Source organism: Danio aesculapii, chromosome 12, assembly GCF_903798145.1.
Source record: "Danio aesculapii chromosome 12, fDanAes4.1, whole genome shotgun sequence".
Taxonomy (NCBI): domain Eukaryota; kingdom Metazoa; phylum Chordata; class Actinopteri; order Cypriniformes; family Danionidae; genus Danio; species Danio aesculapii.
In genome coordinates, this window is record NC_079446.1 from 27,988,790 (window position 1) to 28,011,512 (window position 22,723).

The 22,723-nt window shown below is 38.1% G+C and overlaps 1 protein-coding gene across 3 annotated transcripts; it reads right to left on the bottom strand.

Annotated features, from left to right (window-relative positions):
• Positions 1-1,175: 1,175 nt before the first annotated feature.
• myoz1b (myozenin 1b) lies at positions 1,176-21,006 on the bottom strand. 3 transcript variants are annotated; one of them, XM_056469829.1, is made up of 6 exons: positions 20,822-21,006; positions 18,049-18,154; positions 5,801-5,973; positions 3,589-3,673; positions 3,310-3,484; positions 1,176-1,775 (listed from the first exon to the last, which is right to left on the bottom strand). In XM_056469829.1, the coding sequence occupies exons 2-6, from the start codon at positions 18,134-18,136 to the stop codon at positions 1,541-1,543; spliced, it is 756 nt and encodes a 251-aa protein (XP_056325804.1). In that variant the 5' UTR covers positions 18,137-18,154; positions 20,822-21,006; the 3' UTR covers positions 1,176-1,540. The 3 variants fall into 3 exon arrangements, with proteins under 3 accessions (XP_056325804.1, XP_056325805.1, XP_056325803.1); XM_056469830.1 differs by having other exon boundaries at positions 5,801-5,970; positions 18,049-18,145; positions 20,822-21,005; XM_056469828.1 differs by having other exon boundaries at positions 18,049-18,145; positions 20,822-21,005.
• Positions 21,007-22,723: the final 1,717 nt, after the last annotated feature.

Genomic DNA, 22,723 nt, shown 5'->3' on the forward strand with positions numbered 1-22,723 from the left:
CTTGAAACATCTCTGTTGTGTTCCAATGTTTTTGCAAGTGTTGTGAGAAAATGCAGCACATTTTCATAATTTGTTTGCATTGTGAGAAAATGCAGCATGTTTTATTAATTTGTTTGCATTGTGTGAAAATGCAGTGCATTTCTTTATGTGTATGCATTGTGAGGACTTGCAGCACGTGTGCTGTCAAACAGATGAAGGTCTTTTTTTATTTTTGCTAGCGTTTTTTGTAATTGAATGTGTCTTCTAAAATTGCAGCACATTAAGCTTTCTCAACCACCATAGAGTAGGCTACTTTGTGAGTAAAAAACAAAACAAAATGAATACCCAAGAGTCCCAAACACACATTGAGATTTTATGAAGTGAAAAAAAATTGCACGTGAAAGAAACTGAATATTATTTAAAACATTATTACCTTTGATTTTCAATTTTGGCAGTTTAATTCAGAGCTCCTTGTGAGCTTCCTGGCACATAGTGAATTTATGCAATTATACAAGTTGCAACATCCAGGATAAACTAAAGTACCATACTGATTAACAAAACAATTCACTGAATAAAAACTACTGAAGAAAAACACCATAAAGGATGAGGATGAGTAAGCTAACAGCACATTTTCATATTTGGGTGTACTATCCCTTACATACAGTATCTATTATACAGATAGTTATGTAATTAAAATAAAATTATAGAATTAAATTAAATGAAATAGTATTATTTAAAATTCAATGACATTATTTGATTAAAAATGTTGAATGCTATGTAAAAGAAGAAAGACGTACAGGTATAGGTGGCATGTCATGTCAAGATTTTATTTCATTCCCAATATCTGATTTATTTGGTAACATTATATAATTGTTTTTAATTGTTACCCTTATTTATAAACTATTAATGAGTAATAGTTTCTGAATGATTTATTAATATTAATGTTAACGTTAATCTACCGTTAATCTAACGTTAATAATTTATTTATTCATCACATAAGCATTTTAATTAATTACATTAGTTAATGTTAACATAGGTTAATAAATACAGAGACTAATGATAAGATACGCCATTGTCAAATACCATTTTACTAATTACTTTGTTTCAAGTAATGCTAAACAACTGAACTAATATCAAAAATATTATTAATTCAGTACACAGACAGACTCAATCATTTTATAAGAAACCAGGCCATATTTTATTCATTGACAAATGTTTATTTCAGCGCTAGATCACTTTAGGCTGTTATTTAGTGTATTTATATAATTACCATAATGATTACTGCAGTTAATTAAGCATCTGGCAACATATGAACCAGATCACAATATGCAGTGATTGGTTTCTATAGTAAAAGCCACACAAAACAGTAGAAGAATGGCAAAGATCTTTCCATTTTCATACAGATATATGAATCAGTTTTTGGGTGTGAGAGCATAAGGTCCCTGTTTGCTGGCCTGTATACTGTATGTGTGTATGCATATGTACTTGGCCTTTATGTCATAGCATGTATGTTGTTTTGTATATAAATGTCTGTGTTATTCACATTAGATGGGCAAGTTTCTTAGAGGTCGTCAGTTTCTCCATCAAAGGGGATGTTTTCCATCTCCATGTGGATGTGGCCGTGCTCTTCATTACATGTCCAGCCAATTGGAGTACGGTTGAAAGAAGGCCTACAGCAAATATTATACTGTGATAGAGACACTGGCTGCGGCTCCTCATTGGTTGTCTTGATCTCAGGAGGCTCAAAAGTCACGAGACGAGAGGCCTTCTCAAATCCTCCAAAAGGAAGAGCCATTCTTATGGAGAAAAAAAGGGTGAAGAACAGCAATCAAAAGCTATGGCCTCTACATAGGACTGTGAATTATGACAATATGTATCGTATCGGCAAAATAAAAAGTCTACTGTTTACAGTAAGAATATTTAATAATTTATAGAAGCGTAATATTACACGCTATTACGAGGATACAGACAGAAATAACAACATCGTGAGTAGCAATCAAAAGTACAATGTTTACATTTTGTATCCTATTTAGCTATGTATTTTATTTTATGCTGGACCTGTAATCATTAGTTTTTGAAAAGTGTTTTTTTGTTTTATTAAAATTTATTTCATATTTTTACATTTTTAATCAAACATTTGCTCTGAAATTCTTAATACTGTAAAAGTGAGAAATATGAAATATGATCTATTTCTCTAGATTGATCTAGATTATGCTTATTTTACCAAAATAAAATATAATCATGGCTTGATTTTTAATAATTTATTTGGACAGTAAGGTCTGACTTTGCTTAGACAAAAGTCTTGTCACTTAACAGAAATAATGTACAGTATAGAATATAAAGCCATGGTGCAGTGAGAAAAGAATTAATATTGTGTATGACTCCCATGAGCTTGGATGACTGCATCCATACATCTCTGTGACTCAAATAACTTAATAATAAAGTCATCTGGAAAGGCAAAGAAAGCGTTCCTGCAGCACATCATCAGTTCATCAATGCCCCCTCCTGTCGGCGCCAGTGGTGTACTGGTTAGTGACTCCCCATGCTTTCCTGTCAATAACCTCTACTGTCCTATTCATTAAAGGTGAAAACCCCGAAAAACATAATTATAAAAAAAATCAATGCCTCCTCCTTTATCTTACCCCAGACATGCTCAATAATTTTCATGTCTGGTGACTGGGCTGACCTTCAGGAACTTTGATGTGGAGGCTAAAGTATGAGAAGAAATGCTATCCTGCTGAAGAATGTCCCCTTTCCTGTGGTTTGTAATGTAATGAACAGCACAAATATCTTGATACCTCAGGCTGTTGATGTTGCCGTCCACTTTGCAGATTTCTCGCACGCCCCCATACTGAATGTAACCCCAAACCATAATTTTTTCCTTCACCAAACTTGATTGATTTCTGTGAGAATCCTGGGTCAATGCATGTTCCAATATATCTTTGTGATGATTGGGATGCAGTTCAACAGATAATTCATCAGAAAAATCTGCCTTTTGCCACTTTTCCAAATGATCAACTAGAATTATCATTTGTTGCTCTTACAACTGGGATCGACGACAAGACTTTTGTAAGGTAGTTGTCAGGTAGTGTATTTTATATATTTTTAGGTTATCAACTGGTTGAGTTTACAGAAATTGTCCTATATCATGATATATGTATATATATATATATATATATATATATATATATATATATATATATATATATATATATATATATATATATATATATATATATTTTTTTTTTTTTTTTTTTTTTTTCATAAGTCTTTTTTTTCATAAGTCTGATTAAATTATTGGTAAAAATTAAAAATGTTTATATACAGTACCTATTGAAGCTCTTGTACTTAGGAAGATCCTTGTAAATTTGAGGCCCTGGCATTTTCAGTTGCATGGTTTCTTTAAGTTCCTGGTCATCTTTCATAGCTCGTTCCCAAGGTGATACATATGTTCTAACATACTCGCGTCGTCTCTTTTCCTTCTCTGCAGCAACATCTACTTTCTCTGTCACAGGTAGAACAGAAAAACTAAATATTGATTAAGAAATTTAATCCTACTAATGTTAATGATAATAAATGAGAGATGTTACAAACTGAGCTTTACAGTACCATGTGGTGGCTCTGGGTTGGGAGTTGGTTCATGTGGAGCTGTCATTTCACATCCCAGAGAGGGAACCAGGTTCTGGAGGTTCATCTACAAAGGCATAAAAAAGATTATTCTGTCATCATTTACTAACCCTTCAATTTTTTCAACCCAGGCTCATTCTGAAAATGTACCGCTAAATACATTTCTAGAGAGTGACAAATATGTCCCAGGGGCTAAATTTTTTTTGCAGTTTTAGTTTTGCCGAATCCACCAGAGGCCGCAGTGTACGCTTTTTGAGATCTCACATTTGATCTCACGAGTGTCGTTCATGCCTGCTGTTCTCGCATAAATACACCAGAGGCTGCTGTCGACTGACTGACTGACTGACTGACTGACTGACTGACTGACTGACTGACTGACTGACTGACTGACTGACTGAATGAATGACTGACTGACTGACAGATCGACTGACCCACCCTCTTCCTTCCCTAAACCCAACCAATAGTGTTTTCAAATACACCGATTGACCGCCCACCCACCTCCCTAAACCCAACCAAAAGCAATCCAGAAAAAGTGGCAGTGTTCGTTTTAAATACGTACTTCTGGCTACATAATTCACGATCTCCAGAAAAGTATATACTGTATGGCTACGTTTTCAGAATGAGCCTATGTTGATTTTTTTGGTTGACTTTCTTTCTTCCGTTGAACACAAAAGAAGTTAATTGAAAGAATGCTGGAAAGTAACTAAATAGTGAACAGATTTTCATTTGTGGGTAAACTATCCCTTTAAGATTGTATAGTGAGAAGATTACTATGATAAAGAATAGGGATTAAATTCTTACTTTTAAAACGGTACGAGAGTTGCAAAATAAACTGAAAATTCTCATTTGATTTGACTTAACTTGAAAATGTGATCTGTGAAGCGATATATTCGATTTGCAAAACAAATCCAACACAATCTCATGGCAATTCGTAACTTTTTGCTTTAGTGGCTAATTCGTATGAATTTGTACAATTTAATTCGTACAATTTAGTACGATTTGCTCATACCCCAATGGCGGTTGGGTTTAGGGGTATAGTTAGGTGCCACGCCTCCTTTTTAAAATCGTACAATTTCAAATGACTGAACTCGTATGAATTCATACGAATTAGCCACTAAACTGACAAAACGTAAAATACTTAAATTTTCTCGTGAGATCAGGCTGAAAAAAGCACAATTCTTAAAACAAATGAACAAATGAAAATACAAAACCACAAAATAAAAACGCAATAAAAATGACAAAGTCAGAAAACATAACTCTTGCATTTACTATTTATGCACAACTAGAAGATCCAGCCCAGGCTCATTGGAAATATGTTTCTGAGGACAACATTTTTGAGAACCGACAAATGTGCCTTGGACTACATAGTTTTGCAGTTTTGGCTTTCACAAATTCACTTGAAGGGCGCGACGTGTGCATTTTTGACCATTTCAAATACGTTACTGGGGCAAGTTTTCTCATACGTGCCATTTTTTGGAAATCCACCAGAGGCTGTTGTATACATGTCTGTAAACATTAACATCCTTTTCATGTTTTAAGTGAGAAAAACTGGTGGGCTTGTCGTCATGCCTAACATATACAGTAAGCTTGATATAGTATGACCCACACACCCCTTCTCTAAATCCAACCAATAGTGTTTTCAAAAGCAAACTAGAAGAGACAAACCTTCGCAGCCGCGTGCTTCTACCACAGTATCACTGTCTTTTTTCATTTCTTCGCCAGACTTTAACCCCTGTCTGATGCCAAGTCTGGTGCTATTCGTGGTGAGCTACCAAGCAAACAAGTCAAAAAGCTGTACATATGAAGGTAAGCAGTCAGAGGTACCATCCTGTAGCATTTGTTTTACACATATAATGCTGCCATATGTATCAGTGAGCACATATTTCTCGGTTCTCAAAAATGTACACCAGGGCACATTTTCACAATGAGCCTGCGTTGAGAAGATAAGCACTAACCCACCAGGTTCCTGTTACTTTATACTTATTCTTTATATGATATACTATGCAGGATTTTTCACTATACAGTATGATAAACAGTCATGCACATTCATTATCACAGGTTTCATCAATCATAAAAGCCATTTTCTCTGTAGGTTTTTGCCAAGTTTTATATTGTGATCCCCATATGAAGAAATCCACAATAAACCTCAATGTCCTATCAAAGCTACTGCTTTTCTCATGCCTCATTTGCTGACCAGGTTCTCATCACTGACGATGAATTTCTCCACTCTTTGCTGTCTCATCTTGAACATTTTGGAGCCCTTGTTCTTCATGAGAGACAGCTCCTCCAGCATCACATCTTTAGGGGTCTTGATTTTGGTTCCCAAATCAAGTTCAGAGGCTTCAGCATTCTCATCTTCCTGGTCTGCTGAAGATTAGATAAAAGGGAAATCTCTTTCAGAATGATCACCTAGTTTGAGTCATTACAAAATGTCAGGTGTAGAAATATTTCTCTAAAAGAAGCATGAAAACAAATATGTTTACTTTCAAAACATGGGTCCTATCCATTATAAAGGGCAGAAGCACTGCACTCTTTTAGTTTAATTATACTCCTTAACTTTAATATCAGCCATAAACCTGGAATCAAGCCATGTCCGACACCAACAAGAAGGATGCTGTACTGAGCAATACTTGCATTGCCTTGTAAATCAAATCCCTGGCCAAAGCTTCAGCAGTGTGTGAGTTTGTGAGTGAGTTTTGGAAATTATGGAAAATAAAGAACAAGGCAGAGTGCATGTTTGCAGATTTTATATCTTGAAAGATATGTATAGAATGCAAAAGGAGGGCTTGGCTTAAGCTGGCTGGGGTTTCAAACAAACAATTCAATAACCAAAAAAATATTCAGTATAGCTAACATTTGGGACATTATTAAGGATACTTCCTGTGTGTCAGTGTGTGTGTGTGGGGGGGGGGGTCTAATCACTCGGCTAATTAAAAAAAGTTCCAAGTAATTAAAACAAAACATTTAAAAATGAATCAACATGCCTTAGAGGGAACTCCCAATAGTGGCTGTTTGTTCCTAAATAAATCAGTGTTTTAGAACAATTTGTTAAATGAATAATGATAACCCACTCTTAAGAGCCAGTGGCTTTGTCTAAAATTGCATAGTGAATTAAAAAGTAGTTTTGAACAAGTAACTTTGAAGTCAATTTTGAAAAGTATGCTTCAGTATGAAAGTATGAATATGTTATGGATGAACTATAATGTAGAACATTATCTCTTCATTTTATAGCTCGTTATTTAATAATATTTTTTGTTTGAATTGCATGATGGGATCTTTCAAATGACAAAAAAATGCATGTGAAAGACAGCTATGGATAACTGTTAATAACTGTTTTTATACAGTGTACAACCACTATATTTTAATGTGACCTACAGCCTGAATTGCATCATTCTGTATTACTTGCCTACTGCTTTATGAATACTGTGTAATAATCAATTCAAAATATTCTTGCTACTGTTTTTATACCACAGTGTTAATGTAGGCAGATGGAAGACTTCATTATAGATTAATTTTTTTCAAAGAATCGGTTGAATGGATGCTTTAATGACTCACTTGTGCGTGCAACTAAAAATCACTCACATACACTGCTTTTAACTCAAAGCTAAACTCTTTTTATTCATTTATGTACTGTAAAATAGGAGATGGAGATGGAATTTAAAATATATCACAATATTTTTTCTCAGTGACATTAATTCTCCACTGTGAAAAGTCTTTGAAGAAAAGTATTTTTTCCTTTTTCTACCGAAACAGTTTAGTGTTTGTGGACACACACTTATTATAATATTAGTTTCATTCATACTGGATGCAGAAGGTGCCCTTGTTAAAATCAGCTCCACATATGCATTACAGAAATAAAGATATCAACACTCTCTGTAGATGAGAAAAATAGAAGATAGAAACTGATCAATTGAACAAACATGAATAAACAAATACTGGTGGCATATATGGTTAATTTGCGTTCTTCTAGCCATCTTTTTGATATAAGAATAAAGTGTATTTATAATGCAATGTAATTGTCCTTGCTTTTATCACTGAATATCATACTATAAAATAGGATTAATTCCTTTTCATTCTGTGATATCAAACAATGCCGGGTCACATTTTTTTATTTCATTCACTTGACTGATGTTATGAAGTGAATATAGAATGAAAGTATGTCAGTAAATCTCTGTTTGTAATTAAGCTATGTGGCGTTAGAAAAATCGTTTCTAATATTTAAAAAAATGTATTGCTATTCTCTCCTGAATTATTCTGAGCAGATGTTGCTACAAACTGCCGTACTCATCTTGCATCCAATTCCTTATAGAGAACACTTGAACCTAAAATAAATATTAGTACAGTTATGAAACGTTTAAGTGAATTACAAGAGTGTTCAGCCAGATCTCATGACAAAACATAAATATTTTTCACGCTTTGTCAGATTAGTGGCTTATTAGTACAAGTTCAGTCATGCAAAAATTTAAGATTTTCAAAAGGAGACGTTGCACCCGAGCCCACCTCTAAACCCAACCATCATTGGCAACCCAGGCTCATTCTGATAACGTACCCCTATATACATTTCTGGAGAGTGCCAAACCCAAACACTGTGTTTTCAAAAGCAATGCAGAAAAAAAAGCCCTTGGGGCAGCCTGATTTTTACAACGTTTTCAGATTTTACCACTTTTTCACCCTGTTATTTACTTGTTTATTTTATTTTTTGGCTTCTGTTTTTGTTTTACTCGCTTTCTGCAACAGTTCTTTGCCAGGCTCAGAGTAGTCAACTCGTAGTCAACTCCTCTCTGCGTCTTAAGTCTGCCGACGTACATGGCGAGCTAACTGAACAAACTTGTAACAGCGGGAAAACCGTGCACACGGAGGTCAGCTGGTAAGCACGAAAAGGAAAGAAAAAGGAAACGCCCTGTGGCATTCATTTTAAAGAAGAAATGCAACCATACGTTCTTCTGGCTACATAACTCACGATCTCCAGAAATGTATATAGGGCTACATTTTCAGAATGAGCCTATGTTGAAAAAACTTGCATAAGTCGCCAAACACACAAGCGCTTTTCCTTGTGAGCATTTGAGTGTACAGCTAAAATCTACCATAGAGCACTATTGGCTGTTAAAAAACAAGTTCTGAATCAATTAGAGAGAGAATGGTGATGCATTTTTAAAATATCAGAATCAAGAGATGAGATATTGCCTATCCCTACAGTTTAAAACCTGTCAAAATCCCAACGAGTGAACAAACAGTAAAATATTTATGCACAAACTGGAACTAAGTGGTTGTAATCAGTTTTAACAGAGCATAAATTGCCCAGAATATTTGTCCCAATGTGTGCATGCGTGACAATCTGCTGAAACAGACTGAAGTTAAATAATTTGAAGCAGCTAGTAATCTCTGCTGAGCAGCCCTTCTTATTGGCAATAATTCTGCTGTTAATTTATTTGGCGCTGAAACGCGAGCTGCAAGAATGTTGTCCTGTAAACAAACTGCCCATGATGAGCACACTGCCAAGCGGATGAAGAGGGAGAATCTAGTACACTAAACAGCCTTCAGACACACACACACAGCACCTAATAACTGAACTGCTCATTAGAGAAAAGCTGTGAAGTCACACAGTTTGACAATGTCTTTGAGATTTAGCTCTGTTTAGTGGAATAATTGGCCAGCTACAAACAGCACTGGCTAACCGCTCATTAGACTGGCATTTATAGTGTCCTTTTATATCAAAGCGAAGATGAGTAATTGCATTGTAACAGCTCTTCAAACTGTGGGAATTGATAGCCCATGTCTTCAGCACAAGAAAGAACATTATAACGTGCTGATTTAGTTCAAACGTGACATTTTCACTGAACCTAATGATAGTGCATTAAAGCCAATACAAACGGTCTATTCTTAGAAACTGAGACACAGCTACTTGTTGTTTGTTGGTTGCAGTGCTATACAGTAGTTGTTATGCGCTCATTACAAATGTGTATTCTGCTGTTTTTGAGGCTCTGCTTTAACATCCAGTACCTGTACCTGTACTTTTACCGTACCTGTAAAATACAATACAGTAAGATTCGGTTCATTTTCGCCATAGGGAATCAGATTTTTAACAATATTGTGTAAATCTTTAAAGACAGACCTGTTGTGTGAGTGTTGTATGAACTGTATATCATAATCCTGGATATCAATAAGTTATCAGCTGCATTAATTCAACTTATTTACAAGGCAATCATGTTTAATAGTAGAATACATGCAGATGCAGAGCCTGAGCCTGTGCCCATAATGCCCATTGGTTAATCCGGCCCTGCCTGATGACATCCAATGTAAATCGAATTATGTTCAGAGCTCCTAGTTTAAAATAGGCTAACAGTCAGTTAGTATAATAGTTAGTATAAGATAACACACAGCTGCCTAAAGAATGCCGCTTTTCACACTGCTTACAGGTAGCTCACGTGGTCTGGCTGCTACAGTATATCAGTTCAGTATGCTCACTATGCTGGCCATGTATTTCTTGTGTTAGACCATGTTCTGCTTTACTGCGGTTTACTGCGGTAATGTGCGATTTTTCTTTAAATCACTCACGCATTCTCAGTAGCCATTTCTGTAACTACATTTTGCATGTTGAACAGACAATTCCACCAATCAGAGAGTCTCATCAAGCAAAGAGAGCCCATAGTGGTCTTTAGCTCTATGAAGCATCGCAAATAATGTAATTGCCTACATGTATAAAAAAATATACATATGAATAAAACTTAACACAATAATTTATCTGGAATAATTACTCTACCTGTCAAAAGTCTGGTCGTTGATCCCAGTTGTAAGAGCAACAAATAATAATTTGACTTTTAGTTGATCACTTGGAAAAGTGGCTGAAGGTAGATTTTTCAGATGAATCATTTGTTGAACTGCATCCCAATTATCACAAATACTGCAGAAGACATACTGGAACTTGCATGGACCCATGATTCTCACAGTCATCAGTCAAGTTTGGTGAAGGAAAAATCATGGTTTGGGGTTACATTCAGTATGGGGACGTGCTAAGATCTGAGAGAGATCTGCAGGGTGGATGGCAACATCAACAGCCTGAGCTATCAAGACATTGTGCTGCCCATTACATTCCAAACCACAGGAGAGGGCAAATTCTTCAGCTGGATAGCGCTCCATCTCATACTTCAGCCTCCACATCAAAGCTCCTGAAAGCAAAGAAGGTCAAGGTGCTCCAGGATTGGCCAGTCCAGTCACCAGGCATGAACATTATTGAGCATGTCTTGGGTAAGATGAAGGAGGAGGCACTGAAGATGAATCCAAAGAATCTTGATAAACTCTGGGAGTCCTGCAAGAACGCTTTCTTTGCCATTCCAGATGACTTTATTAGTAAGATTTGAGTCATTACAGCGATGTTTGGATGCAGTCCTCCAAGCTCATGGGAGTCATACACAATATTATTTCTTTTTCCACTGCACCATGACTTAATATTCTATACTGTACATTATTTCTGTTAAGTGACAAGACTTCTGTCTAAACATAGTCAGACCTTACTGTGCTAATAAAGCCATAATCTAAAAAACTGTGCTAATCAAGCCATGATCATATATTTTTTAATGAAATAAGTGTAATCTAGAGGCCTTTGCCTTTCATAAAAGCCACATTTAATACAAGATGATCAACTAGAAAGTTGAGTCAAGGTATTATTTGTTGTTCCTAAAACTGGAAAGACGGCAAGACTTTTGTCAGGTAGTGTGCATTGTAAAAAGCAATTAGTTGACTTCTTTACCTAAAAAGTAAGTAAAATCATTGCCCTATATTTATTAAGTAAATTAATTATGTGCATAATTATAAATATTAAGTCAAGTCAACTTAAAACTTACAACAGGTTTACTCACTTTTACAGTTTTTTTTTTTATTTCCATGTAACTAATAGCTTTTTACAGTACAGTTTGAGTCAAATTTGTTTTATTCTAAAAGGTTTTTTAAGAGTTCTACCACATTTTAAATGAAGCATTTGTCTTTTCAAGCATTTTTGTTTTTCAGAAAATTGACCCAAATTACAAATGTTATTTGTGATTTTAAATTAAGGTTATTCCACCAAATATGGATTTCTCCCTAAACTTTTTGTGCTCTGTAAAATGTTTCACATTGGTTAAACTTACAAACTCAAGTTCACTAGCTGCCTTGAAAATGTGAGTCAACTCAATTTCTTTGTTTCAACTTAAGATGTTGAGTTTTAGTTAAATATATTGTAAAAAGAAACACCTTAAATTGAAACAAAGAATCTATCTAAACTGAGTTGACTCACATTTTCAAGGCAGCTGGTGAACTTGAGTTTGTAAGTTTAACCAATGTGAAACGCTTTACAGTGTCAAAGTTTTTTATTTCTTTTTTTGTTGTTATTTTATTTTTAAAAAGATTAAAATGACAACATAAGAGCAGCACAGTGGCTTAGTGGTTAGCACTGTCACCTCACAGCAAGAAGGTCGCTGGTTCGAGTCCCAGATGGGCCAGTTGGTATTTGTGTGTGGAGTTTGCATGTTCTTCCCGCGTTTGCGTGGTTTTCCTCTGGGTGCTCCGGTTCACCCCACAGTCCAAAGACATGCGCTATAGGTGAATTGGGAAAACAAAATTGGCCATATGTGTGTGTACAAATGTGAGAGTGTATGGGTGTTTCCCTGTTCTGGGTTGCAGCTAGAAGGGCATCCGTTGTTTAAAACATGCTAAAATAGTTGGCGGTTCATTCCGCTGTGGTGACTCCTTGTAAATAAAGGGCCAAGCTGAAGGAAAATGAATGAATGAAAATGACATTTTGAAAAAATGTCATCACAAACATACATATTTTTCAAACAAATAAATTTATATATACATTTTCATAAACGTCTTAGCTTCAAATCAAAGTTGTAATGTTGTGATTCACCTCATAACTGTCACGGATTGGTCAGGCTCTCACGATCCCCACTCACGAAGATCACCATCACCTGACTTCTAATGAGCACACAGCTGCATCACATTCACGAGCACCAGATAAAAGCACAGCACTCCAGTCGCTCATTGTCCGGGCTCGTCTCGACGAAAGCGGACAACTGAGCGACCACTCAGCGTAGTCATCCTCAGCTAAAACAAACGCTTTACTTACCTGTTCTCTTTGTATTCCTCCTAGTCTTCCTGGTCCACCCGAATCGTCCTGTCTTCCAGTCCTTCCAAGTCTGTGTCATCCTCTGTCAGCTGTATCTGGTGTGTGCTGTCCATCCTCGTGTATTCCTGTTACCCAGCCACGGAGGAAAAGACCCCAACATCATTCCTGATCCTCCTGGCTATCCTTCATGTGCTCCTTGTTGTCATTTAATAAACACCCTAACGTTTCCTTACCTCTGTCTCCTGTCCGCTTCATAACAGAAGCCCGGACCCATAACGACGACAACATGAGCACCCCCGATCACTTTCAAGAGCTGGTGGACCAGTTGAAGCGGATTCTACAGCCACCAGCTCCACTTTCCAACGCACCACCAGCACCGAGCACTTCCGCCTCCACAGTTTCTTCTTCGGCCCTTCCTTCCAGTCCCATGGCCCGACCAGCGCCCTACTCAGGCGGAGCGGGGGAGTGCAATGGTTTTCTGTTACAATGTTCCCTCATATTCGAAATGCAACCTTCTCTATATCCCACAGATAAGTCAAAGATCGCCTACATCGTATCACTACTCTCTGGGCCTGCACTTAAATGGGCTGAGACGATCTGGAACCAAGCCGGGCCGGTCATGAATTCCATCACTACCTTCACGGAGTATTTCAAAGAGGTGTTTGGACGTTCTGATGGGGAAGTAGCCGCTGGAGAGCAGCTGTATCATCTAAAGCAAGGTACTCTATCTACACAGGAATATGCTCTCCGGTTTCGCACTCTAGCAGCTGCAAGTGGATGGAATGAGAGATCGTTGTTGACCACGTACCGGCTCGGCTTGGAACCCACTCTCCGAATCCAGCTGGCCACATTAGATGATACTATGGGTCTGGAGAGATTCATCCAACATTCTCTCCGATGTTCCGATCGTCTCCGTTCCTATCAACAGGACACCATCACCCCCTCGTCTGCACTCCTCCAATCGCCTGAGTCAACAGCCTCTCCAGAACCAGAACCCATGATAATAGAGTCTGGAAGACTGACATCAGCGGAACGACAGAGGAGGCTGACCCGGGGTCTGTGTCTATACTGCGGTGTCAGTGGACACACCCGTATGGAGTGTCCCCTTCGTCCCATTCGGACTTCAGTGAGTGTATTCAGTACGAATATTGAACAATGTAAACCACTTACTACCACCGTACAAATAACTACTGCCTCTATTTCTCTCCTTGTCACAGCCCTCATCGACTCCGGGTCAGCAGGGAACTTCATCTCCCAATCCCTCTGTCGTCAACTCCACCTACGTACTGAGGCGTCCTCGCATATATACCAGATACAACCGATAACCCAGTGCACTCGATCTTCGACCCGTATCCATCGACAATGCGAAGACATCCTTCTTCAAGTGGGGTTGTTACATCAAGAGAGGATTCAATTTCTGGTTCTGGAGGGTGCAAATATGGACATCATTCTAGGGCGCCCGTGGCTGGTGAAGCACGATCCCATCATCTCTTGGGGCACAGGAGAGATAAAGAAATGGGGATCTGGATGTACACCTACCTGTTTTCCAAATCTCCCTCTTCAAGGTCGGAACCCCATTTCTTTGTTTACAACATCGGTCGAGAGTCCTCCTGAGAAGCAGTCTATCCACATTCCTAAGGAGTACAGCTCCTTTCATGATGTCTTCTGCCCCAAGAGAGCTTCCCAGCTACCGCCGCATCGGCCATGGGACTGCGCGATCGACCTAGTTCCAGATGCCCAGTTGCCAAGAGGTAGGATCTACCCGCTCTCGCTTCCAGAGAATCAGGCAATGGAAGATTACATAAGGGAGGCTCTGAGTCAGGGGTACATACGTCACTCAAAATCACCAGCCGCCTCAAGCTTCTTCTTTGTGGCCAAGAAGGACGGAGGGCTGCGTCCATGCATCGACTACAGGGTCCTAAATAACGGTACAGTAAAATACCGATATCCCCTTCCTCTGGTACCAGCCGCTTTGGAACAGCTCCGAGAAGCTAAAGTCTTCACTAAATTGGACCTCCGCAGCGCGTATAATCTGATAAGAATACGTGAGGGGGACCAATGGAAGACAGCATTCGTGACCCCTACTGGCCACTATGAATATGAGGTCATGCCTTACGGTCTGGTCAACGCCCCCTCCGTATTCCAAAACTTCATTCATGAAGTCCTCCGGGAGTTTCTTCACCACTTTGTAATAGTGTACATAGATGACATCCTCATTTACTCCCGGAGTGAGGCCGAACATCGCCAACACGTTGCGGAGGTCCTACACACATTGAGAGAACATCACCTCTACCTCAAAGCGGAGAAATGCTCATTCCACCAGAAGTCGATTCATTTCTTGGGATACATCATTGACCAAACCGGTATACGTATGGATGGGAAGAAAATTGAGGCTGTTCTATCCTGGTCAGAGCCCACTTCCATTAAGGAGCTCCAGAGGTTTCTTGGGTTTGCTAACTTTTATAGACGGTTTATCAAGGACTACAGCAGGATTACATCACCTCTCACTAATCTCCTCAAGGGTAAACCCAAAGGACTGGAGTGGACCAAAGAAGCAGCCGCAGCCTTCCGCCTTCTTAAGAAGGAGTTCACAAGGGCCCCACTCCTGACTCATCCTGACCCAAATCTTCCTTTCGTGGTGGAAGTGGACGCATCCACCACCGGCGTCGGGGCAGTATTATCCCAACATCATGATACACCGCCCCGACTGCATCCCTGTGCCTATTTCTCTCGGAAGTTGAGCCCGGCGGAGCAGAATTACAGCATAGGAGACAGGGAGCTTCTAGCAATCAAGCTAGCCTTGGAGGAGTGGCGTCACTGGTTGGAGGGAGCCAAACATCCGTTCCAGGTGATCACAGATCACAAAAACCTCCAATATATCAAAGAGGCCAAGAGACTATGTCCACGTCAAGCCAGATGGTCACTTTTCTTCTCACGTTTTGATTTCTCCATTTCCTATCGTCCAGGACCCAAGAATCTAAGAGCAGACGCTCTCTCTCGTTTACACGAGCATCACGATCATGAAGAACTCCCAACGAAGATTCTTCCCGAACACATCTCCATTTGTCCGATCACCTGGAACGCTCCTCCAGTCGTTGCCACTCCGGAAGCCCCTGCTCCGCCGGGATGCCCTCCTCATCGGCAGTTCATACCACCTGAACACCGGGTAGATCTGATCCACTCCTTACATACCTCGCTAGGCACTGGACATCCAGGGATCAACAATACTCTCTCGCTAGTATCCCAACGATTCTGGTGGCCAAACATGGCAAGGGATGTGAGGCAATATGTTCAGGGCTGTAAGGACTGTGCCCAATCCAAGAGCCCACGTCATCTACCCGCTGGAAAGCTCCATCCCTTGCCGATTCCGAACCGTCCCTGGTCACACCTAGGAGTGGACTTTATCACTGACCTCCCCTCGTCAGAAGGTAATACCTGTATTCTAGTCATCGTAGATAGATTCTCAAAGTTTGTCAAACTAATCCCTCTGAAAGGTCTTCCCACAGCCTTTGAAACAGCCGACAATATCTTTAATCAAGTCTTCAGGTCATTTGGTATTCCAGAAGATATTGTGTCGGACAGAGGTCCACAGTTCATCTCACGTCTATGGAAAGCCTTCTTCAAGCTCCTAGGTGTGGCCGTCAGCCTCTCTTCTGGATATCATCCCCAAACCAACGGGCAGACAGAGAGGAAGATTCAGGAGGTGGGACGGTTCCTGAGGACCTTCTGCAGTGGTCACCAGAGCTCCTGGAGCCAGTATTTGGGCTGGGCAGAATATGCCCAAAATTCACTGCGGCAACCCTCCACCGGACTCACGCCATTCCAGTGCGTCCTGGGCTTCCAACCACCGCTCTTTCCCTGGGATGGCGAACCATCTGATGTCCCCGCAGTGGATCACTGGTTCCGGGAGAGCGAGAGAGTCTGGGACGAGGCTCATCAACATCTGCAGAGGGCAGTCCGTCGAAGCAAGGTAACCGCCGATAGAAGAAGGTCTGAAGAACCCAGATACACACCCGGACAAAAGGTGTGGCTATCCACCCGGGACATACGCATGCGACTGCCCTCTCGCAAGTTAAGTCCCCGATTTGTTGGTCCCTTCACCATCGTGGAACAGGTTAACCCCGTCACCTACAAACTACAATTACCCTCTCAATACCGTATTCACCCTACATTCCACGTATCACTCCTGAAACCCTATCACGATCCTGTTCTTCCCTCCACAGAGCCTGACCACGAAGAGGAACCCCCTCCTCCACTGCTCCTAGAAGAAGGAGCCGTCTACGCAGTGAAGGAGATCTTGCGTTCCCGACGTCGTGGTGGCCAGTTGGAGTACCTGGTGGACTGGGAAGGGTACGGCCCCGAAGAAAGGACATGGGTTCCCAGAGCTGATATTCTCGATCCTAGTCTCATGGTGGAGTTTCATGAGAGCCACCCTGAGTTCCCAGCGCCTAGAGGCAGAGGGAGACCACCACGGCGTCGGAGGTGTCGGCCCTCAGGAGCGGGCCCTGGGGAGGGGGGTACTGTCACGGATTGGTCAGGCTCTCACGATCCCCACTCACGAAGATCACCATCACCTGACTTCTAATGAGCACACAGCTGCATCACATTCACGAGCACCAGATAAAAGCACAGCACTCCAGTCGCTCATTGTCCGGGCTCGTCTCGACGAAAGCGGACAACTGAGCGACCACTCAGCGTAGTCATCCTCAGCTAAAACAAACGCTTTACTTACCTGTTCTCTTTGTATTCCTCCTAGTCTTCCTGGTCCACCCGAATCGTCCTGTCTTCCAGTCCTTCCAAGTCTGTGTCATCCTCTGTCAGCTGTATCTGGTGTGTGCTGTCCATCCTCGTGTATTCCTGTTACCCAGCCACGGAGGAAAAGACCCCAACATCATTCCTGATCCTCCTGGCTATCCTTCATGTGCTCCTTGTTGTCATTTAATAAACACCCTAACGTTTCCTTACCTCTGTCTCCTGTCCGCTTCATAACAATAACTGTGTTTGGTTTGGTTCATGGCTTGAAACACTTCAAAAAAGTACAGATCCCCAGAAAAATAAAAAGAATTCGTACAGCACTGCAGAAAAAGTGGCACCAATGCGCTCTATAAATTAAGTGTTCTTCAGTGGGGATTTGAACCTGGAGATATTTACCAAGAGCTTAGGGGTTGTTTGGTATTTCTGGCTCTGGCTCTTAATGTTGACACTGGACACCAAGAAGGACTTTAGTAATTAAGTGTGACATTTACAACACTCATCCGCTCTTCAGAGCATATCTCAAGTGAGTGTTCGAACAATGTTATTATCATGTCGTGAGTATTTGTGGGTGTGTAGATGCCACTGACCATGTTGTGAGATGTTTGAGAAGTCTGTGATGATTTTCGAAGGATTCTTCCTCTTGTTGGTTGGATCAGGTGTTCCAGAGACAGGCATCACTGCAATCTGAGCTCACAAATGAAATATGAAATCATTTGGGGTAGAAGATGATGGGAAAACATTATTTATTACCATGCATTATCTGAAAGAATATTATAGGAATTAAACTGGAGATTGATTTTTTTTTTATGAATATAACTCATAAAAATAAATATAACCCATTCTAAAAATGCTGGGTTCCACACAGCTATTTCATGTCATCCCAAAACAAATCCATTACGTTAACTTAATTGTTTTTACAAATTTAAGTAGATTGAACATAGAATTAAGTTGTTCCAAAAAAAACCTCAAGAATTGTGTTGATTCGGCTCATTTTAAAAAAGTAGTTTGAAGAAGCAGCACAAACTATTTTTTGAGCATAAGTATTTCACTAAATTACTTAAAATTTACTGAAATACCTTACATGTCAACAAAATGAATAAGTTCATTATAAACATAAATGCTTTTTATTCCAAAATAAAATGAATTCTGCAACCAGGAGAAATATTAAAGTTTGAAAAGACACATATTACCACAACGTCTCCATTTTTACAGATTGAATGTTTATTTTACATTTTGCATTTATTTATTTATTTACATTTGTACATTTTTATTTTGCATTATCCCTAAACCTATAGTATGTAAATTTTGATAAATAATATTACTGTATACTTGAGGTGCTTTAAACCCTGTAATTAGGACACCTATATTGTATGCTTTTCAAACAATAATTTGACATTATAAAATCATCAAGAATAGAACATAACTAGAAAAATACATGGCAGACTGCTGCGGTTGATGTGCTGTGATTTCTACTTGCTCTAAAAGTATCTCAAATACAGAAAACAGAACTGAAAATGTACAATAAAAAATATTAATAAATAAATGCATTCATGTTTTAGTTATGTTCTATTCTTGATTTATTTAATTTATTTTATTTCATTTATTTATTTATTTACATTTTATGTACAGTTGCAATCAGAATTATTAAACCCTGTTTGGATTTTTTTTTCTTTTTCAATTATTTCCCAAATGATGTATAACAGAGCAAAGATATTTTCACAGTATGTCTGATGATGTTTTTTCTGCTAGAGAAAGTCTTTTGCTTAGTTTCAGCTAAAATAAAACTATTTAAAAGAAATTTAAAAACCATTTTAAAGTCAAAATGATTAGCCCCTTTAAGCAAATTTTTTTCTTTTTCAATTATTTCCCAAATGATGTTTAACAGAGCAAAGACATTTTAACAGTATGTCTGATGATGTTTTTTCTTCTAGAGAAAGTCTTTTGCTTGCTAGAATAAAACTTGTTTAAAATTTTTTTAAAACCATTTTAAAGTCAATATTATTAGCCCCTTTAAGCTATTTTTTTTTTCGATAGTCTAAAGAACAGACCATCATTATACAATAACTTGCCCAATTACCCTAGCCTGCCTAGTTAACCTAATTAACCTAGTTAAGCCTTTGAATGTCACTTTAAGCTGTATAGAAGTGTCTTGAAAAATATCTAGTCAAATATTATTTACTGTCATCATGAAAAAGATTAAATAAATCAGTTATTAGAAATCAGTTATTAAAACTATTATGTTTAGAAAAGTGTTGAAAAAATCTTCCCTCCGTTAAACAGAAATTGGGGGAAAAATAAACAGCTGGGCAAATAATTCAGGGTGTTTAATAATTCTGATGAACTGTAAATAAAAACATAATCATTTGTAAAAGATTTATTTTATTTCGTAAATTTATGTACATTTTTATTGTACATTTTCATTTCTGTTTTCTGTATTTGAGATACTTTTAGAGCAAGTAGAAATCACAGAACATCAACCGCAGCAGTCTGCCATGTATTTTTCTAGTTATGTTCTATTCTTGATGATTTTATAACGTCAAATTAATGTTTGAACAACATTTAATAATAGCTGTCCTAATTACAGGATTTAAAGCACTTCAAGTACAGTAATATTAATCAAAATTTACTTACTATAGGTTTAGGGATAATTGCATATAATTATGCATAATTTACTGTCATTACTATATAGTAAGCACATTTAAGGTGTAACAAGGATAAAGAAAAGTGTAACCACACAACTATAACATACAGTAATTTAAATTCTGGTGAATTAGTAAGACATTAAGCTGATCAGCAACACCGGTCTCTTGTTGCGAAGAGGGGTATTTTTGTTTTAGCACACTAAATAAATCCCCCATGGGTATCTAGTCAGCAAATTCCTCAAATGTCCTCCTGAAGCCTTGCAATGGCAAGCTTGAGGATCCCGAACGCCATATTAAAGACATTTGTTAGAACCTGAAAAAAAAACATTTCTGCATTTCAACTTACCAAAATACTAAAGTAAATAAATAATGATTATAATAATTTAGCACAAACTTCCCTATTAAATTATTAACCAAGTATTTATTTTAATACGCGAGCCCTGAAGTGCTGTTTATTTTTATTTGTGTGTTTATGCATAATTAATTTTAGATGTGAAGGAGATCCAGCGCGCTTCATGTTTATTAGATCTGTATATGATTTATGATATGCTGCAGGAGGCAGCTCTCTCCAAGAACCACATATATTTTTACCATTTGCAAACAATAATAAATCATCTTGACACACTCCTAACATCTCGGCACCAGATTAAGAGCTCATTAGAAAATTTGATCACCTGCATTTCTCCCTGTGCAATATGAACATAAGGACTCCTCTTACCTGAGAACTAAGACCGGTGTTTCACAAAGCAAATCAAATCACAGTTTGAGCTCCCCAAGAGGACAGTTTTTTAGGTTAATCCAGTTGTTTCGGGTTGGCCAGGGTTACTGCACTCTTCTACATCCCAGGAAGAGTGAAATCTCAGCAGCGTTTGGGACAGGAGGTCTTGAGGAGTGGGGTGGGGGTTTGGTTCAGTGCTTTACAGACACACCGAGCTGATGGATACTTTTCTTGCAGATACTTTTAGGTCTAAATATAGAGCAAGGAAGAGCAAGAGGTTTTCAGGGAGGACCTGAAAAAGGTTAACGGTGTCCCACTTCTGATTTCAGTCTCTTACCTTCACTTACCCTCTGTGTTTCTTAAACGTTTAGACTTTTCTGCATGTTGGTAGTAATTTGAACTGAATATTTAATTAATATTTCATGATAACAACTTCTATATGGTCTATATTTTTGCAAATAATTTATATGGACTGAATTTAAACAAAGTGACGCTGTGGCGCAGTAGGTAGTGCTGTCGCCTTACAGCAAGAAGGTCGCTGGTTCGAGCCTCGGCTGGGTCAGTTGGCATATCTGTGTGGAGTTTGCTTGTTCTCCCCGCGTTCTCCCCAGGTTTCCTCCGTCTTCTCCCACAGTCCAAAGACATGTGGTATAAGTGAATTGGGTACGCTAAATTGCCCGTAGTGTTTGAGTGTGAGTGAGTGTGTATGGATGTTTCCCAAAGGCATGCGCTGCGTAAAACATATGCTAGATAAGTGGATGGTTCATTCCGCTGTGGCGACCACAGATTAATGAAGGGACTAAGCCGTGAAGAAAATGAATGAATAAATTTAAACACACAAATTAAGTTAAACATTACTAAATTTAATTTGTTTGTTTAAATTAAGCCCATGTTAATTCTTTGCAACCGCTTAAAAAAAATTGTAAATGCAACGAATAATTTTTTTAGAGTGCATTAATAAGAATTTTTATGTTTTTACAGTCTAAACTGTTGTTATTGTTGCAAGATGGCAACTTCTATACGCTCTATATTTTTAAACCATCACAATCTCAAGCAAATACATTAATAAGTATTTTATGTTTTTTACAGTCTGAAATATTGTTATTGTTGTTTATCCTTTTTATCTCTCTTTTTTTTTGTAGCCGCTTCAGTAAAGATAAATAAATTTGACATGACATTTTGGGAGATTTATTGGGTAATTTGTATGACATATTTCATTCATTTTCATTCTGTTTTAGGTAGTTTTTTTAATTAAATTTTGCACAAAAATAATTTTATTATGTTTTCCTGTAATTTTTTTTATTATATCATGTTATAAATTCAGTTTATTAGTAATTAAATTCATCAAAGATCATTAAATCAGTTGTCAATTCATTAAAGTTTATTTGTAAGTTTAATGGTTGTGTTAGGGCTGCGCTACATTGAAAAAAAAAATTATCATGTTTCATATCATTCGATATTGATAATTATAGATTTTTTTTAACAAAACATTTAGGAATATTAGGATTTTTTTATTTAACCACTTTATTTTATTTTCCCAACATTACTAAGGTAAATAGTTTTAATAGACAAAAACAAAAACATTTAAACAAAATATCTCATCTATTTATTATAAAACAAACATAAGTGTTAGAGACTCTAAAATTTGATAATTAAAATGTTACAAAGTGTGCGCATTGATAAAGGTAGTTCAACATCTATGAGGTGTGAATATTAATGATACACAAAACCTAAAACTCTGTCAACAAAATAAATTATGAGAATCAAATCTGAGCTTTCAAGTAAAGGAACCTACCATCATTATTCAAATACATATTGCAACATTACAAATTGTGAAGTTGAATGGCTATATTACCCCTATGAAAAAAATCTTTCAGAGTGGGTGCTATGATTGGGATGTAC

What these genes read in the sequence shown, in the direction of transcription:
- myoz1b (XM_056469829.1), bottom strand. Translation starts at nt 18,136, where the DNA reads ATGCCTGTCTCTGGAACACCTGATCCAACCAACAAGAGGAAGAATCCT. An exon ending in CAACCCAGAGCCACCACATG is followed by an intron (nt 3,485 to 3,588) that starts GTACTGTAAAGC and finishes TACCTGTGACAG; the next exon opens with AGAAAGTAGATGTTGCTGCA. An exon ending in AAGTACAAGAGCTTCAATAG is followed by an intron (nt 1,776 to 3,309) that starts GTACTGTATATA and finishes TTTCTCCATAAG; the next exon opens with AATGGCTCTTCCTTTTGGAG.